Genomic DNA, 19,762 nt, shown 5'->3' with positions numbered 1-19,762 from the left:
CATTAGCCCCTGTTGCTTCACATTTACACATTGTTCCTTTTAACGGGAGAAGCTCAATTTTTTTTGTAAAGGAGTTTCAAGCACCAGCATCGCTCTCCTGTAGAATACTCAAGTGCCAAGACAAATCCTGGGTTCGATCTTATTTGATCCTGAATATTTTTTGGAGGGTAGCTCGTGCCTTAGGGCAATTGCTAAAAAGTATACCTTAGTGTAATTGCCAAATGCTTTGGCGTTGATATTGATGCTTCACCTTTCTGGCAGCAGCACGAATATTTTTGTGCAGCACTCTGAATTCGATAGCAATGACCGATTAAACGGGTACCAACAAAACTTCATGCCCAGGATAGCATGCAAGATTGATTTCCTAGAACATTCATATATTATCTGCAAAATAGCAGCAGTGAATATCACTTGGTATTTTACATTAATTTTGAAGTGTGAAGGTATTGACACCACGTGGTGATCTCTTTACTTCCCTCATGTCGCTATGCTGAAGTCAATAAAACAAGTTACGATGACTTCATAGACCATTTTTTTTTATTGCATTTGTTCCAGCAGTCTAGACTTCTCGGCGGATGCTCTCGAGTCCACGGCCATGGTGCATACATTGGAAGTTTTGTGTTTTATGACACTGCTGTTCAGTTTTCTATTCGAAAGGACATCCAAATACAAACAATGCAGAAGTGCATCACAGTTTTGTGTACTGACGTGGTTGAGCGCTGCACGCGCTAGGTGGTGATAGTTGCACCCGGTGGCTTGTCGTGCTTGGAGCTGCCTCCAATCAAAACTGGTCGGCAATGAAGAGCCTGTAATTAATTATCTATTGCATGCTGCAGCAAATGATGTGCCGTGTTACGACCAGTAGGTCCTCGGCAACCCATGGCAGCATGTGAGGCCAGAATTTTTGCGCCAGTACTTTATGCTAAGGCATAAACCAAATTTCCTCTCATTAAGCTGCAATACAATGTTTAAAACAAGTGGATCGCTCCGCATGTTAATTAGATGAAGCTCAAGAAGCAGTTGGCTGGCACTGATCATAACCACCGATTTTCAAGCTCAGTTCGATCATCAACCAGCGTGCTGAATGAGCTCTCTTAATACATACATGCAAATGTGTTTCAATCTCGCATGTATTTTTTGTATGTACATACACATGCACAAACAAATGTTGGTTAAAGGCTTGCGAGAGGCTCTGATGATGAGGTCAGCATTACATTTTAGAGGAATCTTTGTCTGAAATCGTGCAACTGGGTAGCACCTCAATGTTCTTGCAGTGTCTTTGTATATAAAATTGGGCAGTACTGCAAGCAGTATTTCAACAGCAATGAGGGAACATGGGAATCCCCATACTGAAGCTATGACAGACCCCATATGCACCAGTCAGACTACATAAGGCACGAAGAACTGTCCCATTTCACTAGCGAGGCAAAAGATCAGACAGAGACGAAGTTTCATGAATCGCAGCTGCCTATACTCCCAACAAGTGTGGTTATCGCAGTGTAAATATGGGGCCCTATGTAAAAAAACCAGAGAGCACTGTTGACGGGAAGAGGTCTTGCGAAAATGGGAACAGGAAAACCGGAAGATGTCTTGTGTGAGTGTGTTAGCTAGAGTGCTGCTATTTGCAATAGTAAACAGGGTAAGTACTTTACAAGCTTATCTCATAACTTTTGATAGTCTTGACTCTTCTCCCACAGAGGAAAGCAATAAAAATTTGCTATTCTCTGTTTCAGAAGTTCTTTTCAGCACTTTGGAAGCTACAGGGCCCCTCGGCCAATAGAAAGGGCGATTAGCCCTTTCACATGTATTCATCCATGCCATGCCATCTGCTCTTCATCTTTACGGCATCTGTTCACCAAATTGTCTATACACACTCATTGCAGATATGGCTGTTTCACTAACTTAAAATACAGTGAAACTGAAACAAGCAACCACACTAGGAACTAGGAAGTGTGGACGTGTTGCTCTGCTAAAGATCCGTAGACGTTCATGCTGGCGGATCACTTCACTTTGCGGCCGTTTCTCTCAGACGCTGTTCATGGCTTTCGTATGACTGCTTCTCCGTCGATGCGTTTATTCGCGTCTCCTGCTGCAATAATTTTCTGTTATTTGTTTCCGCTGAAAAAGGATCCGACGCGCCCGAAACGCTGTGCCAGGTTGCATGTCAGTTGGAGATGCAGCTTTCCTGGTCTTGTGACACAGCCCAAGCACTGCCTCAGCGCGTTAAGCTTAGCGGATGCGACTAAGCAAGCAGCATATTTCACTTATGACAAAACGTACCTGATGCTTTATCATCAGAGTAAAACGAAACAAATCGATGGCTGCTTTCACCATTTATTGCTGTTAGCGCAGAGAGCAAGTAGAAAGAGTAAGATCGGACCAAAGCGATCGGTCGCTTCTGCATGGGTGCTGCTATGTTGATTTCTAAACCACATTGATTACTGCCATGTTGATTTCTACTTGTGTCAGTTAGCAGGGGTAACCAATACAAATAATTTAATGCGTACGAAATAAATGCAAAGAATAAACATGAAACAAATTGAAGTGGCATAACACACACCAAACGAACGCCAATTTCAGTCAACCTTGTCAATTTTAAGGCACTGACTATATGTGGGACTAGGTTTTGCCGTGCAAGCGTGCGGCTTTTTTACAGCCCATAGCTTTGGTAGTGCTGAACCACAGTGGTGAAACAGTGCATAGAAAGGATACCGCTCTCAAACCAAGATAAGTATGTTAACTAATGGAAGTCTGTAGGTACAGGCTGGGTAGCATGCTAAGAGCCCTAGAAAGCTTTCTGGCACAAGACAGCCTGAAAACAGCTCTGCAAAAGTCGACTCCTTTGCAAGTGGTTAAATATAGATCGTCATATAGGACAAAATATTTATTAATTTGTCAATCTCCACTAACAAACAGCACAAACTACCTCCTGTACAACCATCTTGAAGATATACACGAGACTATCCGAGTAAGAGCACGAACAGGTCGTTGTGGGAACGGGTAGAAGCCTGTTAGTGCAAAAATCCAATATAATATACATGCACAGTATAATGCACAATAAAGAAATCCTACCACATTAAACATAGTCCTCTAATTGAAAGAAAATAAAGGACTTCAAATGGTTCGTTTTCAAACAAGTTTATTAAGAAATTGAAACAGTTCCAACAAAGTGACTGAATTCTTTTTACCTTTGTGCAAGAAATGATGGCCTGGTTTCTTCTATAGTAACCATGCTTCAGCGAGCCAAGTAATAAAAGACTTCGTTATATCTACTCACATTTCTTATTTACAAATGCACAAGGCAACAAGTGTTCCTCAAAATCAGACTTAGTATCCTTCTTGCCATCTTGAAACATTTGACTGTGGTTGTGGTACATAGAGATAAAACAGGCCAAGTTGCCGACTGTGGCATGCATTCACTTGGGTTGTCTTAGAGCGCACGTATAGGTTACGCCGCAAGGCCACTCTGGTGGTTGAAAACACCTTGCAATGGGCTTTGTGCTGCAGCATGGTTTTACCACAAAGATTAGAAAGCGAGGGGATCCCTCACACTACCACAACATGTTGGAAATAAATAAAAAAAGCCTTCACACGAATCTCCAGCACGCACTTCGTCACTGACTTCGTGGCATTTGACACAGCTTGCACCTTTCATGCTTCAAAAGGTTTGTCGCCAATCATGCAAGTGTTAACACCTTGAAGCCAGATGACTTGGTGGCAGCTGCGGGTGTGTGCAGTCGTCTAAAGCTTTTGATAAAATGCTGAATTTAATTGACGTTGTTGGAGTTTAAATGCTAAAACCAATTAAAATGATGCATGCTAAAGCAGGGTGAGCGATATTGCACCCTTTGTTAAGGACAATGTCAATTACAGTGGTGAGCCGAGGTTCTCCAGGTCATCGAGGATGAACTTCATCGGTGGAATGTACTCCGTGTCATCCAGCGTATCTGTAGGTATGGGCAAAAAGAAGTGGCACCTTGTAACAACAAGAGTATATACAGTGTAGACCACTTATAATGTAACCGCTTATAGTGCAGGGCCGGTTACAATGCAGTCTTTTTCGACTCTTGTTTACTTTGGCACGAAACCCCATGTATACGCATACTGCTTATTGTACAGTCCTCCAAGATGAAAGACTGGCTATAATGCAGTTGCCAGAAAATCTTGGTGAAACATGCGGTAGCAAGTGCACGTCTGAAAGGAGGTGCGGTGCGCCGGGTGCGTCGCTGGAGAGTGAGCGGAGATGTCATTATGAAGAAGGGGACGCGGAGTGAATGAACGAAGGGTGGAGTAAAAAAAGAAAACAAGAAATTACAGACCATCTCTCCCAAGAGAACCCTGATGGGATGCGAAGCAGCAGCGATGCCCACGTAGTTGACCCGGTTGAAACAGGTGTGGACGCAAGTGCTAGAAGAACGGTTTGAAGCGAAGGTCTGTGTAGCGTTTACTCAAGGAAATGTTTGTTTGAAATGCAAAGACATGGGAGGCAGGTTGGGTTTCATGTACATGGGAGGCGGGTTGGGTTTCATGTAATTTTCATTAAGTGTTTGACAAGACTTCGTAGTCGTTTGAGTTAAGACACGAGTATAGTACCGCAGCAGGCATGTGTTTCGCCTTGACTACCACGGCTTTGTGATCGGTGAAGTGTACGCTGAAAGGTTCTTGCGGACACGCAACCTCAAAGTGGCAGCTGCGGGTGCTGCGGCGAGCGTGCTGCAGGTGAAGGAGAGAGTTAGGTCAGCGCGCACCTGCGAGGGTAACGTACAAGTAGAACATGACATCAACGCACAGCTGCAGTGTGACCTACTTAACACCACTTCTCCTGTGGCAATGAAAACGTGTAGTGGCGCATTCATACAGACGCATGTACGTAGGGCATCACGCACATAAGTAAAAGAGCAGCTTCGCATCTAAAAAAAAAGACTGTGGCGCTCTGCGCGCTAGCTGAGTAGAAGAAGGGCGGTTGCTTAGGCGGCGGAAAAATCCTTTGCACCGGCACCGACGCGGCTACAGTGTACTAGCTTTGCTGGTGTGCCTCCGGCTGTGCGCGACTTAACATGGCACATGCGATCCCGTCCTTATCAATCGGGGAAAAGCGCTGTAAATATTGAGCATGCTAAAGATATCGCATTAATTCACTCATTCGTAAATTGAAAAACCTTTACAGCTTTATGACAGGAGCTTTCACCTTTGCTACCAAATCACTATGGGCTTGGTGGGTTTTCGTCGATGATCTCCCACCCGTGAACGCAAGCTCCGTATCATGCATCACGCAAGCTGTTCTTGGTTCAGTGCTAGAGCGCGATCTTTTTGACGCCCGATCTTCATGTCTTGGCCAAACTTGCCACCACTACATACTGAATAACAGGTTAGACCTAATCAACATTGGTTGCTTTTCGATAGTGGTCGCGTGCTATATAAGTTGCGGTTTGGTGCAGAATAAACTAAACTTTTTGAGGTGGCTGTACTTGAAGGGAAGGGAATATCATTAATGAAAACGAGGGCTACACGCCCAGCGCTCGAATGGTGGTTTACAATTAAATTGAAATGTCTTGACATCGGGTACGCACCGTTGAAATCAAGCGATCAGTGTCTTTCAGCACCCAAACGTTTGAACATGATTCCACAGTTTCTGTGTAATGCGCATAATTGGGGCAGTCTGAGAAGTAGTCAAATTTTCATGGTAATGCTTTCTTGTGTTAGACCCCTATCTCCCCTTTTTGTGTTCATTTCGTTGGCAAAGTGGTTGTTTGGACGTTAAATTTTTTTTCAACATTCGGAAATTTAAATGGCTGTAAGCACTATGCATTGCATGCTTCGATTCTCGGACACATGCACTGCATGCTCCACACGGTTCACGCAAGTGCGGCTCTTGAAAGAGTTTGTTTTGATTATAGTGTGATACTGCTTATATTTCGGATATTCGGGACTCCATAGACTTATACCTGTGTCACACGGGCGCGCAAAAAGTCTTTTAAGTAAGCGGTCTTTTACGAAGTTGAAAGACTTTTAACAAAGAGGTGTTGCGGCGCAGACACACGGCAGCAACGATCTCCTTTTAGTGTTTTCGTTCGAAGACGCTAGCGAAAGCGTGGCGCTAGCAGTTAAATAAGAAGCAATGAAAATTAAACCATGTATCACGATGTACAAATTAAAGACTTGTTGCACTGCTCGTTTCATCAAACGAATTTAAGAATAAGAGATGAAGAAACACCAATGTGAAAGTTTTTTTGCACTAGATAAGGAAGCATTCCCATAACTAGCGACGTGCACAAGTCCGTCTGGCACCACTGTGCTTTTATTTACCGTATTTGTTTTTCGCTGCTCTCGACTGCTCTCGACACGTTATGGGCGACCATACGGGAGAAAAAGCGAGGATCGCAAGCCTCACGGCCTGCCTTCTCGCTCTGGAAAGCGAGGCAGACGCTGCAAAAGCCGCCAAGGAGAGGATAAAGCAGCGCAATACCGAGCGTCACCACGTGATATTGCCGACGCGTTGTAGCTGCTTACGAGAGTAGAAAAGGAAATAGTCATTAAAAGAGTTCATTACACCTTCTGCAGGATATGAAGTTTGTTTTTACAAAGAGTTTTGGTGACAGAAAAATAAGCATTCGCTCTTTTTTTGCCACCACTCGAAAATTGCTGGCGCCCACTGGTTTCGAGGCTACTCATTCGGAGCCGTAAAAGAGATCGACGAACGCCGTTTACGAAAAAGACCGCTTCTGAAAAGGAGTTCGCTCTGTGCCGTGTGTCTGCTGTCAGGAACTCCTTTTCGGAAAAAGACCACTTACTTAAATGACTTTTAAGTGCCCGTGTGACAGGGGTATTACACTATAAGTGGTCTATACATATACTATAAGAGTTTCGAACAGAACAAGCGCAATCTACCATGGTAAACGCGAAAATGTTCAGTCTCCGCCACCTCAAAAGGATGCTCACATGTTTTCCTAAATAATATTTTTAAACATTAATTGTAGGTCCATCTGCTCAAAACAACTGAACGGATACCCCACCCATGGCACACTTTAAGTGACTCTATATAACAGCTTCGTTGTAGCCAGCTTAAATTTCATTTCCGTAAATAATTCTGTGTTATGACTAGAGGCCTGATTTATAGGCACTAAAGAACTGGGTTTTAGGCTGGCAAAAGATAGGCGGGCAAAACACTGCTCGAGGCCCACAAAATCGTAAATATATGCACCATAAACTTGAGCAAAATTCAAATTTTGGAAGAAATACATGTGGTATCTGTGTCTACGACAAGAAAGCAAACAGAAATAATTTAGCTTATAATGGTACAAAGGTGCCAATGATTTAGCATAGCCATGCATTTTTTTTCGGTGAAATTTGCAGAATACAGTATCTCCTTTCTAGTCCAGCATGGCGAGTTAAGTGTTCGTCGTCGAATAAGCACACTCATGTGCCTTTTTTCGCCAATGCTGAGAAGGGCATAACTGGAGCGAATAGCCAGACCCCTAATAGGCCAGAAGGGTCTTTTTGCCTCTTTTCAACTTGGTCTAACAGCACAGGACCAATTTCTCCTGCGTCTGCAAACATCTTAAAGGGCCCTTCACCCGGTTTGAGAATTTCGAGGAGGCAAAAAAAATGCATGCACTGGGCGGTCACGATCTCATCTGCCAAAATTTGCAATGGTACGCCCCACAAAAGAAGTGAAATATCAGACTGAACCTCACTTGACCTTTACCTCATGGGCGTGCGTCCTAGCATGGTGGAGGTGACGTATACAACAAGAAATGGTCCTGTGTATGTCGAAGTAGTACACGACACTGCGACAAATATTCGAGGTGACGTGTGTAATTTGTGCAATCTATTGCCTGAATAGAAGTATGAAGGTTGACTGAAATATTAAAACATGCAAACAGAATCCATGCGCATTATTTTTTTTAACTTTGTATAGAGCGAGATGGGAGACTAGGCTGCCTCCTTTTTGTTCGTGTTGGTTTTCTCGCCATTTCCGCATCATGTCGCAGGCAGCACTCACAACGCTTAGTTTGTTTTTGGTGCATCGTCCCTTCGAGCTGTTTCAGCAGTGCGATGCGATGTATCGTGGTAAAGATAGATGATCTATGCTAGCCTCTTCAAACATGCGCACATAGGAGGATCCATCCCACAGAAACGGGCAGTGCAAGACAGAGAACGGTGAAACGACACATAAGCTCTTGCATGCATGACCTGGCATGGGCATGTCATGCGAATGTAACCTTGCCTTCACATGACTTGTTGATGCGTCTGCGTAGTGTGATTTTCTGGCTCCGGGTTGCTCGGATACCGAAGAGGGAAGGAAAAGAATTTGGCTAACGAAGTCTACACCGGGCAAGTGGCAAAGGTGTCAAGCTCACCTCTTTGCATCATGCTTTCGCGACTTGTCATAGACCAATTAAAAGTTTAGTGGTACAAAGCTTTTCATTGGGCATGCAGCAACTTCCAGTGCCTAGGTAAAATTTCTCATGTGACCTAGTGAAGCGCAGTTTAAGAAGTAAATGACAAACAAAACAAAACCCACGTGGACATTTAAAAAAAAATCTTCACTCTACTTTCCCATGATGACCCTCTACGGTGTCACATTCCTTTTTCATTATCCCACAGCTGCAAAGAAGCATCTCCCGTTTCCTATGCATGCAAGCAGTTGCTTGGCAGATGCAGAGCAGACAACGCAACGCAGATGAATACATGTGTAGACGCTAATTGGCCTTCCTATTGGCTAAGAGGCTTTGTAGCCTTGCAATACTGAAAGGAACTTATGAGACGGAGTAAAGGTTGCACCCTGTAGAGTTCCTAAAGCTAAATTTTGTCCAGTGACATAAATACTAATCTCCAACTGCACATGAAAGCAAAATTTGAGCTTAAGTAACGTTCACATAGGCACCGATTTTGAAATATGGCATTTATAGGCACTCATAGGAATTTAGGCACGAACGTCCAAATTAGGTATTTATAGGCACTATAAAAACACTAAAAGCTTTTTTCAACCTCTAATTTATGTGCATATGTCAAAGTAGCACGATAGGAATGCAGGAAACGAAATAGGCATTTGCCTATAATCCAGTCTAGTTATGATGCCGTGACCCGGACGGTAGGCACATGGGAGCAAAACAATGAGATGTATCGATGCTCAGTCATTTGCTGCATAGATACATTGGTCTCTACAAGCAGCGGCATAGGTGGTGAGCGAGAAAGCTGAAGGAATTGCCAAAACACTGCAATGTCCTGAGCTGGCAAGTGTGTTTCAGCCAGTGTGTTTTATAATTTTTTTTATGCCACCAGATATGTTTAGTTATGTCACAATGAAGATCTAGGTAATTTTAATGAAAAGCTAATTTTAGTAAGTTGAGCCACAATGGAAATGGCTCACACAAACTATGTGCGAAGCGATCACAGGTTTACTATAAAACACATAGCGGTGTGGCATATAACTGCTGTTGTCACTGGCTGTTATGTATATACAGACAGCATTGAACTATTGGCACAGCAAAAAGTATTTTCAGCAAATACATCAATTATGTACCTTGTGAACGAAGGCTCCTTGGGTGCCACTATGAACTCCATTCAGCTGTCAATAAGTGCGACTCCCCAAAAATGCACTGCCGAGGCTGCGACTTCAGTTTTTGTACTCAATACAACCGTCCAGAAAGAGGGGGAACGCAATGACAAATACTGTTTTCATACCATATCTTTACATGCAATGAATGGGGAACCAAAAGTTTTTCATTATTGAAGAAATTTTGTTCCAGCAAGATGCCATTGCGATGCACGTTACATGCCAATTAGACATTCTTCGATGATCATTGCATTCTTTAACAGTCATAACTGAATATAAAGCTGTTAGTGGCCATTAGAAGCAGGTTCCCGACCTGCCACACAAGCCAAAATATACGTACCATCTTTGGGAGTCCTTGGAGTCCTTGGGGACCTTGTCTGTGGAACCTCCTGGTTCGCTTCCCTTAGTGGACTGCGTGGTTCAACTCCTGCAGGGTGTGAGCTAAAAAAAAAGTGCACACAGTGCCTCACGCGACTGTACTTTTGCCGTCAGACTTGACGTGAATGATGAAGACAGATCTAGCAGAGTTTAAAAGTGAGAATGTAACGGAGAAGCATTCCACCAACGAATTGGACTAGTTGTTACAGAGTATTACTGAAGTGGTGAAAATTAAGGGTGTAAAAATATTCAAAAAAATATTTGAAATATCGAATATTTTTTAGTGTTTCCTATATTCGATTCGCACCATAATTTTACGATACAAACAACCCGAACTTCCCTATGACAAATACAATCAACATTCAATTGAAAGTGGCCCATTCCGATTTTCAGTATGCTTCACCCCGTCCCACTCTCGTACTGCGGCACAGCTGCCTTTCAGGCTCTGCTACAGTGGCAAATGCATTGACTCAAGAAAATGCCGGTTCCAACATGAAGATGATAGATGTGGCAGAGGTGAAACTCAATGCTGTTTTGGACCGGGAATTTGGGCAGAAAGTACGAAAAATCAGACGGCGAAGATTGTTTGAATCCGAAATTTCAGATGCTCTTAATTCTGACATCTATGAAGCAGATTTGAAACTCCGGTCTAGAAGGAAGCACACCATTGACCGCCACGTCAGTTGGGCTTCCAGAGAAGTTCAAAGGGGAGGAGAAGTTGAGAAAATAGCATCTCTGCCTTTCACGTGTAAGGTGTTGTTGGTGACACTTTGGATGCACCCAAATCACGTACATAAATACAATTTTACCTCTGCATTGCTACGTTTTTGATAAAACACTTATGAAACAGCACCCCACCAATGCTTCTTCAACCTAACCAAAAAAAAGACTTTCATGTTACTATCTCATAAGGACATGCTTAAATATCCTCGCCAACTTTTTCTCCTCAATTTCACGTCCAAAAATTAGAAAAATAGTCAAGAAACATTAGAAAAATATTTGATTCGATTCGCACACTCACTTTTCAGTGTTTGAATTTGTTTCGCACCCTAAATTTCACAACACGCTATTAAAAATAGCATGAAATGTACAAGATGCCGACAAAGAGGGAAAGTGCTCTGCCTTGTGCACTTGTGCTCTGCCAGTGCCTCCTCTATTTTTTTTCAGTGCCCGGGCGAATGCTTCCTTCAGGCCGTCGAGTGCGCGCTCCGCCTCCGCTCGCCGCTGCCGCATGATGGCGCTGCGCAAGTAGACTACGGGATGCTGGCGCTGAACGGCAGCAGATTAGGAAGCTCGCGAATTCGTTTTTTCATAAGAGTTCATTTGCCATCATGCTTCTTGACGGCTTTCACGGACGCAGGGAGGACGAAAAGTAACACGGACATAGCGGCACGCTGTTTTCAGCTGGCTCTGTCAGGCTGTGCTACCGGTTGGATATATGCGATCGAGTTTTAAAAGCATTCGCGTTTTATTTTTTTCTTTCAAGCTATCGCAACCTCATTATTTGCATGCGTCAGTATATAATACTGCTGTGTATCACTCTGAATATGTGACAGAAAAAATCAGATGGTCTTTTTTTTTTCCCTTTCTCATTAGTTACCATAAAAAAAAACACTCGGCGGTCACCTCATGGATTCACCTGAGACGACTGAAAGGCAAAAACTATGCCCATTTTCTTCCGATTCAATGCACGGAATGTTTCCTACTTCCTTCCGGGATATTTCTGCGCCTAACATGACTTTCTTACTGCCTCAAGAAGTGAAGACAAAGCTCGCTTTCTGCTCCTCAGCTGGTTATGCAGTGCCCTCGTGATCGGCCCATTTCAACTAAGCGAACACGTTATATGATGCTGTCAAGTTATGTGACCTTCCAATATGTCACAAGCATTTATGATATGTGACGTCATATGATAACGTTTTCATGTAATAATGATTTCTTGCATCACTCGTGTTCACGCAGCCAAAGTAAGAAGATGCTGGATGCCGCCGACGATCACTTTTTCGCTTTTTATGAGACATTTAAAGCTATCGCCTTTATGCACTGTACAGCTGTAGCTCTATGAAATTGCAGCTTCCGCTGGTGTTTGGGGGGAACGTGCTTGAAGTAAACAAGCAGGACAATTGGTCTCCTAACAAATCTTCGTACTACACTCTAATATGTAGCCGTCATTTACAACCCGAATATATTATAGATTTTAAGTAGTGGTGACTGAAGACTACTCGTCTCGTTTGGCAAAAAGGCAATTGGTATTACTAAACCGGAGTGTGCTGCATCCGAACCGTCAACAAAGGAGTCTATCAGTATTAACGCTGCCTTGCGATCACTGCCGTGTGCAATGCTAACATAACGCCTCGAATCTGAATGGGAGCTCATGGGCACCACACAGCCATTCGGCTCTACTCTGCTCGCCACCGAATTAAACGGCCAGAGGGAAGAAGAAAAAAACAGAGCTGAGCAGCCGGATATTAAGGCTACAGCAATCCGTCCACGAATACACAGTAAGGCTCAAGCAACCGACCACAGGCCACATTTTTTACGCCTGTCACCTTGGCTCAAGTTGAGAGTCGGCATTAGACTTCAGACTTTAACAGCGCCCGTTCATAGGCCATGATCGCTGGAATCGCACCGCATATGGAGCTGCTCTTGTTTTACTTCATGGTGATTTCATTGTTTAAGCTCTCGAATGGTGAATAACATGTCATAGTTAATCATTTTGTGACACTTGCTTTTTCTCGGTGGCAACACATATTGTAACGATGTTGAAGGACTCGGGGTATAATAAAACATATTTATTAAAGGGCGAACCTGTGCCCACAACTCAAAGAGACTATGGTTGTAGCACGTTACAGCAGAACGGCAAGATGTCTTCTTCCTCTACTTCTGCAAGAAGAGTCCCAAGCGCGTGGCACACATCAGTAGGGGCCAGCTGGGTTCTCGTGCTATCACCATCGTCTCTGCGCAACACTAGACGGCGCCCATGTATGCCTCTGTGCGCGTGGTGATGGGCGCATTGTTTGAATGCAGGCACTATGTCGTGGCATAATCCCCCTCCTCACACGCATCGTCCCGATGCGTCAGGCAATGAATAGATTCGTGGTAGGCGTAAGCGTCACTGGTCTTCCGGTGATCTCTCATAGTACGGCTTCATCCGGACTACATGTACAACCTCTGTAGGGTTGCGGCGTTTTGAGCTCCCGTGTATAGCGGATCTGACTTGGTAAGTTACATCGCTTACACGATGGAGTACTTCGTAAGGCCCGAAGTAGTGGCTAAAAAGTTTTTCAGAAAGTCCGCGGCGACGCACTGGGGTCCATATCCATACTTTGTCACCTGGTTGAAAATGCGCTTCGGTACGACGCTGATTGTACCGATAGGAGTCGATACGTTGTTGGCGGCGTATTCTGTATCTCGCCATCTGTCGTGCTTCCTCGGCTCTTTGCAGGAAGTCGTCTAGGCCAGGTGGATTGCTGCTTTCATCATTCGGTGGTAACATGGCATCCAGTGGAGTGGTGACTCTTCGGCCGAATACAAGTTCAAATGGTGTCACTCGCGTTGTTTCTTGAACGGCTGTATTATATGCGAACGTGATGTAGGGCAATATTTCATCCCACAGTTTATGTTCGACGTCGATATACATTGAAAGCATATCAGTCAGAGTTCTGTTCAAGCGCTCCGTTAGGCCATTTGTTTGAGGATGGTATGCTGTAGTTCTTCTCTGGTCTGTGTGGGTCATTCGCATCAGACATTTCATTAGGTCTGCAGTAAAAGCTGGGCCACGATCTGTAATTACCACGCTGGGTGCACCATGTCTGAGGACTATGTTGTTGATGAAGAACTTGGCAACTTCAAGAGATGTTGCAGTGTACAGCGAGTCAGTCTCAGCAGAGCGAGTGAGATAGTCTGTGGCTACGACTATCCACTTCTTGTGTGCAGTCGATGTCGGAAACGGGCCTAGGAGATCCATACCAACTTGTTGGAATGGGGCATGCGGTGGTTCTATTGGCTGGAGGAGGCCTGCAGGTTTCACGGATGGAGTTTTGCGTCTTTGACACTCACGGCAAGTTTTCACATAGCGCTGAACTGATGATAACAGTTTTGGCCAGCAGTATTTTAGGTGAATTCTGGCGAATGTACGGCTGACACCCATGTGCCCAGATGTTGGCTCATCATGACATGCGTGCAGAATCTCGTTTCGTAAAGGTGCAGGTACAACGAGTAAAAACTTGTCACCATGAGGCTTGAAGTTCCTCTTGTAAAGGACCCCTTCCCGAAGACAGAACGAAGGGAGCCCTCTGGATAAAGTGCGCGGGACTTTAACGTTGAGTCCTTGGAGACGCTGTATAAGCGGCAGCAAATTGGGGTCATTTTGTTGTTGTTCAGCGATTTCTGATGCCTGGACGACGCCTAGAAACGGGAAGTCTTCTTCGATTGATTGATTGATATGTGGGGTTTAACGTCCCAAAACCACTATATGATTATGAGAGACGACGTAGTGGAGGGCTCCGGAAATTTAGACCACCTGGGGTTCTTTAACGTGCACCCAAATCTGAGCACACGGGCCTACAACATTTCCGCCTCCATCGGAAATGCAGCCGCCGCAGGGTAAGTCTTCTTCCTCCGGCTCACTCGTCTCCACTGGTGCGCGTGACAGGCAGTCGGCATCGCTGTGCTTTTTCCCAGATTTGTATACCACAGTAACATCGTACTCTTGTAGCCTAAGGCTCCATCTTGCTAGTCGGCCAGAGGGATCCTTAAGATTCGCCAGCCAACACAGGCAATGGTGGTCACTTACTGCTCGGAATGGTCTACCGTAGAGGTACGGCCGAAATTTACTTATGGCCCAAATGACCGCGAGACACTCTTTTTCGGTTGCAGAGTAATTTGTCTCAGCTTTCGAAAGCTTGCGGCTGGCATACGCTAGCACTTTTTCTTTTCATACGCTAGCACGTTTTGCCGCTGGACTAGAATGGCTCCGAGGCCGACGTTACTCGCATCAGTGTGAACTTCAGTTTCGGCAGTATCATCGAAGTGGGCGAGGATTGGAGAGGCTTGCAGGCGTGTTCTTAACTCATCAAATGCTTCCTGTTGTTCACTTTCCCACCTAAAGGGCACCTCGTCTTTTGTCAGATTAGTAAGTGGTTCAGCAATGTTCGAAAAATTTTCCACAAATCGCCGATAGTACGCGCATAAACCCAGGAAGCGACGTACTGACTTCTTGTCTTTGGGTGTCGGGAAATTCGCGATGGCAGCTGTCTTTTCGGGATCTGGCCGAACGCCGTCGGAGCTGACGACGTGTCCGAGGAATCGAAGCTCTTCAAAAGCGAAGTGGCATTTTTCTGGCTTGATGGTCAAGTCTGCTGAACGAATGGCTTCTAATACTGTGCGGAGTCGCTCTAGATGTTGGTCGAATGTAGCGGAAAATACGACAACGTCATCCAAGTACACCAAGCAGGACTGCCATTTCAGTCCCGCGATGACAGCGTCCATCATTCTCTGAAACGTAGCTGGCGCTGTGCACAGGCCGAATGGAAGCGCTTTAAATTCGTAGAGTCCGTCTGGGGTTATGAATGCCGTCTTTTCACGGTCGCGCTCATCCACCTCAATTTGCCAATATCCGCTCTTGAGATCAAGGGAGGAGAAATATTTCGCACTCCGTAGTCGATCGAGTGTATCATCGATACGCGGCAGAGGGTATACATCCCGTTTCGTTACGCTGTTCAGTTTCCGATAGTCGACGCAGAATCGAAGGCTGTTATCTTTCTTTTTAACAAGCACTACGGGAGACGCCCATGGACTGCTGGAAGGCTAGATCACGTCATCTGAAAGCATCTCCTCCACTTGTTTCTTGATGACGTCTCTTTCCTTTTGCGATACTCGATATGGGTGTTGGTAAATCGGTCTCGTGGCTTCTTCTGTTATAATCCTGTGTTTTGCAACAGCCGTTCGTCGCACCTTAGAGGACGTTGAAAAGCAGTCCGAAAACTCTTTTATAAGGGCAAACAATCGTTTCTTTTGATATTCTGGGAGCCTATGGTTGACGTTAACTGATGCGTCGACGTTGCAGGTCTCTTGTGGAGTGGTTGGCGTTGTCGCTAAACTGCATAGTTCAGTCGCCATGCAGAACTCGTGGAAATAGGCGATAGCCATACCTTGCGCGATGTGCTGACATTCATTCCCAAAATTCGTAAGGAGGACAACTGAGCGGCCATTCGTTAAGTGAACAACACCCCTTGCCACGCGAATTCCTTTGTTTAAAAATAGCTCTACGTTTCCATCCGCTATTCCTTCGTGGTCACAAAATGCCTTATTTTCAACAAGCACCATTACACTACAGCGAGGTGGCACTGTGACGTCATCATCAACAACGCGCAGAGCAGTAAGACGTAGCTTTTCCGATTCCTCCACCGACATAGCTTGTTCTGTCGAAAACGTTACACTGGATCTGCGCAGATTAATTATGGCTCCATTGGCTTGCAGAAAATCCATTCCTAGTATAAGCTCCCTTGAACAGTCCGGCAGCACGATGAAGTCAGCAACGTAAGTAAAGCCTCTTACTTCGAGCCTTGAGGTGCTTCTGCCGAGCGGTGTAATAGTGTGGCCACCTGCCGTGCGTATCTGTGCCCCACTCCATTTTGTTACAACCTTTTTCAGTTTCTTTGCCAATTTGTGACTCATTACCGAATAATCAGCGCCGGTGTCAACTAAAGCATTCAGCTCGTATCCGTCTATTTTCAACCGCAAATCTGAAGTAATCTTCGCACTGCTGCGCTTATCCTCTGTAAACATAGCATCGTCACCTTGAAACCGCAATGGAGGATCTTCGCAACTGTCGTTATCAGCGGCCTCACCTCCACAGGTCGCTTGCTTCAGTTTTCCTGGTGTGGGCTTGTAGAACGGTGCCCAGACCGTGCGGAAGAAGCACGTGGGCTGGGTGATCGGTAACGCCTGGGCGACGGCGATCTTGGCTGATGTTGGCGTGGAGTGAGTGGGCTCTGGCGCGCGGACAAGTACTCTTCGATCTCGGTTGGCCGTTCACCGTTTCGAGGGCATGGTGCGTACAACGGAAAGCCCCTTAATCCTGCCTGTCGGTAAGGGCAGAACCTATACAGGTGACCTGCTTCCCCACAATGGAAACACAAAGGCCTGCGCTCATGGTCACGCCAGATGTCACTTTTCCGGGGCCTTTGATCCACGTAGCGAGCTACACCACGGGCTCGTGGCAGGTAGGTAGCCGTCGGTTCCAGTGGACGAGGTGCGCTGCGTACCGTTTGTGGGCAAGGAGAGGCCATCGTAACTGCTGCATTGGTGTGCGCCGCGGGTTGTCTGAGTACTTCAGAGTATGTTGGTATGCGTTGGATCGGCTGTGGCGCACGCTCCAGCTCACGTATCATCTGCCTCAGTTCATCTCGTACTACGTCGACTACAGACAGTGTTGCTGTAGTGTGAGGTGCTTGCAACTTGCTGAGCTCTTCCCTGATCACCGACCTGATGAGTTCTCGCAGAGCGTCCATGTCACTTCGCTGGCGTCCAGAGAAGACATTGGCAGGTGCATAGTTTATGTCTCGATTGTACTGTCGAGCCCGCTGTTCTAGCGTTTTCTCTATGGCTGTCGCTTCCGTATGAAAATCCGCAACTGTTCGTGGTGGGTTGCGGACGAGAACAGCGAATAGCTCTTGCTTCACCCCACGCATGAGGTGGCGTAGCTTCTTGTCTTCAATCATATGGGTATCTGCGCGCTTGAACAGGCGGATCTTGTCCTCGATATACATTGCGACACTTTCGTTGGTGAGTTGGTTCCTGGATTCGAGCGCAGCCTGCGCCTTTTCTTTGCGATCCGCGCTGGCATAAGTCGCCAGTGCTTGTCGCCGAAATTCATCCCAGGTCGTAAAGGAGGTTTCATGGTTTTCATACCACGTCTTTGCGAAGTCCTCCAAAGCAAAGTATACGCGGCGGAGCTTCTCTCTCTCGTCCCAACCGTTCAAACGTGCCACTCTCTCAAAGAGGTTCAGCCAATCTTCTACGTCTTCATACGAGTCGCCATGAAATACTGGTGGCTGGTGAGGCTGATTTATCACCACTTGGGCTGGTGTTACATGACTTGTCATGGTGGCGGCGTCCATTGACTGAGTTCCCCTTGGCGTAAAGTGGAGTGGGCTGAATTCTGGTGAATCACCTCGAAGACGGCAACTGGTCCTCTGATGCACAGGTGTCGGCTCCGCAGTATCAACTGGCTGGTGGTCGGGGCTACGCTGTCTTGCGTTCGTAGGGCTTTGATTCATTACCCAGCACCTCCACCAGAAATGTAACGATGTTGAAGGACTCGGGGTATAATAAAACGTATTTATTAAAGGGCGAACCTGTGCCCACAACTCAAAGGGGCTATGGTCGTAGCACGTTACAGCAGAACGGCAAGATGTCTTCTTCCTCTACTTCTTCAAGAAGAGTCCCAAGCGCGTGGCACACATCAGCAGGGGCCAGCTGGGTTCTCGTGCTATCATCATCGTCTCTGCGCAACACTAGACGGCGCCCATGTATGCCTCTGTGCGCGTGGTGATGGGCGCGTTGTTTGAATGCAGGCACTATGTCGTGGCAATATAATGCTTTGCGAAGAGAACGGATTATGACCTATATCCCTGGAAGCAGTCTAGTGGCATTTCGCTCTATTTGGTGCATGAACTCTAGGCTTGCGCGTAATGTGCAACGCCACTAGGCACACAAGCTTTTAATATTAGCTCCTGGCAAAGGCTTCTCTCAAAACTCAACTTTCAGTTAGTCAAAAAAGCAACTCTCAGGCAAGCTAACGCCACGGTGACAAAACGATGCGCTGCTACACCATATGTTAAAATGACAAAACAATCTTCTGCGGATTACTGGCATCAGCTATCTGGTATCGGCCTAGCAGATGATGCGCGAGTGCCTCGATCAAGTAGTCGCAAACAACACATGCCTTTGAAATGAGCCGAGTGTCCAGAACTACAAATGCTTAACAATTCTCATTTTCAATTTTTCATTACATTTTAAACAACGCGAACACAGCCGAAAACTGAGCCGTATAGCAGCTTCGCATGCAGCCGCGGCATTTGTTTGCGCGAGAAACGACCGTGGCTGCATCTCTACTCCAGTTTTGGTGCTTGGCGGCAAAACGCCACACTAGCACTGACGGCCGCTTCCCATTGAAATCCGCTCCTTCGCCCGGGCACTGAAAAAATTGAGGAGGGGCTGGCTGTGCTTGAATTGTCTATGTCAACGCAAGCATCCTTCTTAGCCCCTTTCTTTTAGAAGCATAGATTGCTTAGGAAAAGAGCCACTAAGGGGATACAAAAGAGCACACCTGATAACCAAATAAACATATGAGCAAGTAAATTCAGCTGTATTAGTAAATTCGTACTTGTAGTAACAGGGGCAAAAACCATTGCTTCCACTGACAGGAGGCTTTATAATTAAATTGTCTGCACCAGCTTGCCACGAAGGCAGCTGAGCATTTAAAACAAAGCTTTCTTAGGCCACTTCCATCCGCCTCAACATCCATTACATGAAGTGAACGACGTGGTGCAAACACAGCATACAACGACCATGTGAAGTGAAAATTTCAGGAACTGTTCCACACAGTTTTTGAAAAAGTGGGCTTTCTTGTGAAAAAACTATGCTAAAATTTCCAGTGTCTCATTTGTACCGAAGAAAACAAGTGAAAGCAAAAAGCAATCACTAAATCTTGCCTCACACAACTAAGCTCGTTCTAATGCCTTTTAAGTTTTCCTTATTTCATCAGTCCAACTAGTCCTTTCACTTTCTCAAATGAGCCCTAGTTCTTTTGGCAACATGTCA

The 19,762-nt window shown here is 45.6% G+C and overlaps 1 protein-coding gene across 1 annotated transcript in view; it reads right to left on the bottom strand.

The window, feature by feature from the left end:
• Nucleotides 1–3,122: 3,122 nt before the first annotated feature.
• The window catches only part of LOC119178608 (uncharacterized), a 97,635-nt gene continuing 80,995 nt past the window's right edge, over nt 3,123–19,762 (bottom strand). Inside the window, exons 21-22 of the mRNA XM_075883552.1 lie at nt 9,900–10,000; nt 3,123–3,947 (exon numbers count right to left, since the gene is read on the bottom strand). Of these exons, the coding sequence (XP_075739667.1) occupies nt 3,868–3,947; nt 9,900–10,000 (181 nt within the window). The 3' untranslated portion in view covers nt 3,123–3,867. The remainder of the gene's footprint in view (nt 3,948–9,899; nt 10,001–19,762) is intronic.

Source organism: Rhipicephalus microplus, unplaced genomic scaffold (genome assembly GCF_043290135.1).
Source record: "Rhipicephalus microplus isolate Deutch F79 unplaced genomic scaffold, USDA_Rmic scaffold_18, whole genome shotgun sequence".
Taxonomy (NCBI): Eukaryota; Metazoa; Arthropoda; class Arachnida; order Ixodida; family Ixodidae; genus Rhipicephalus; species Rhipicephalus microplus.
This window is presented reverse-complemented; position numbering and strand designations above follow the sequence as displayed.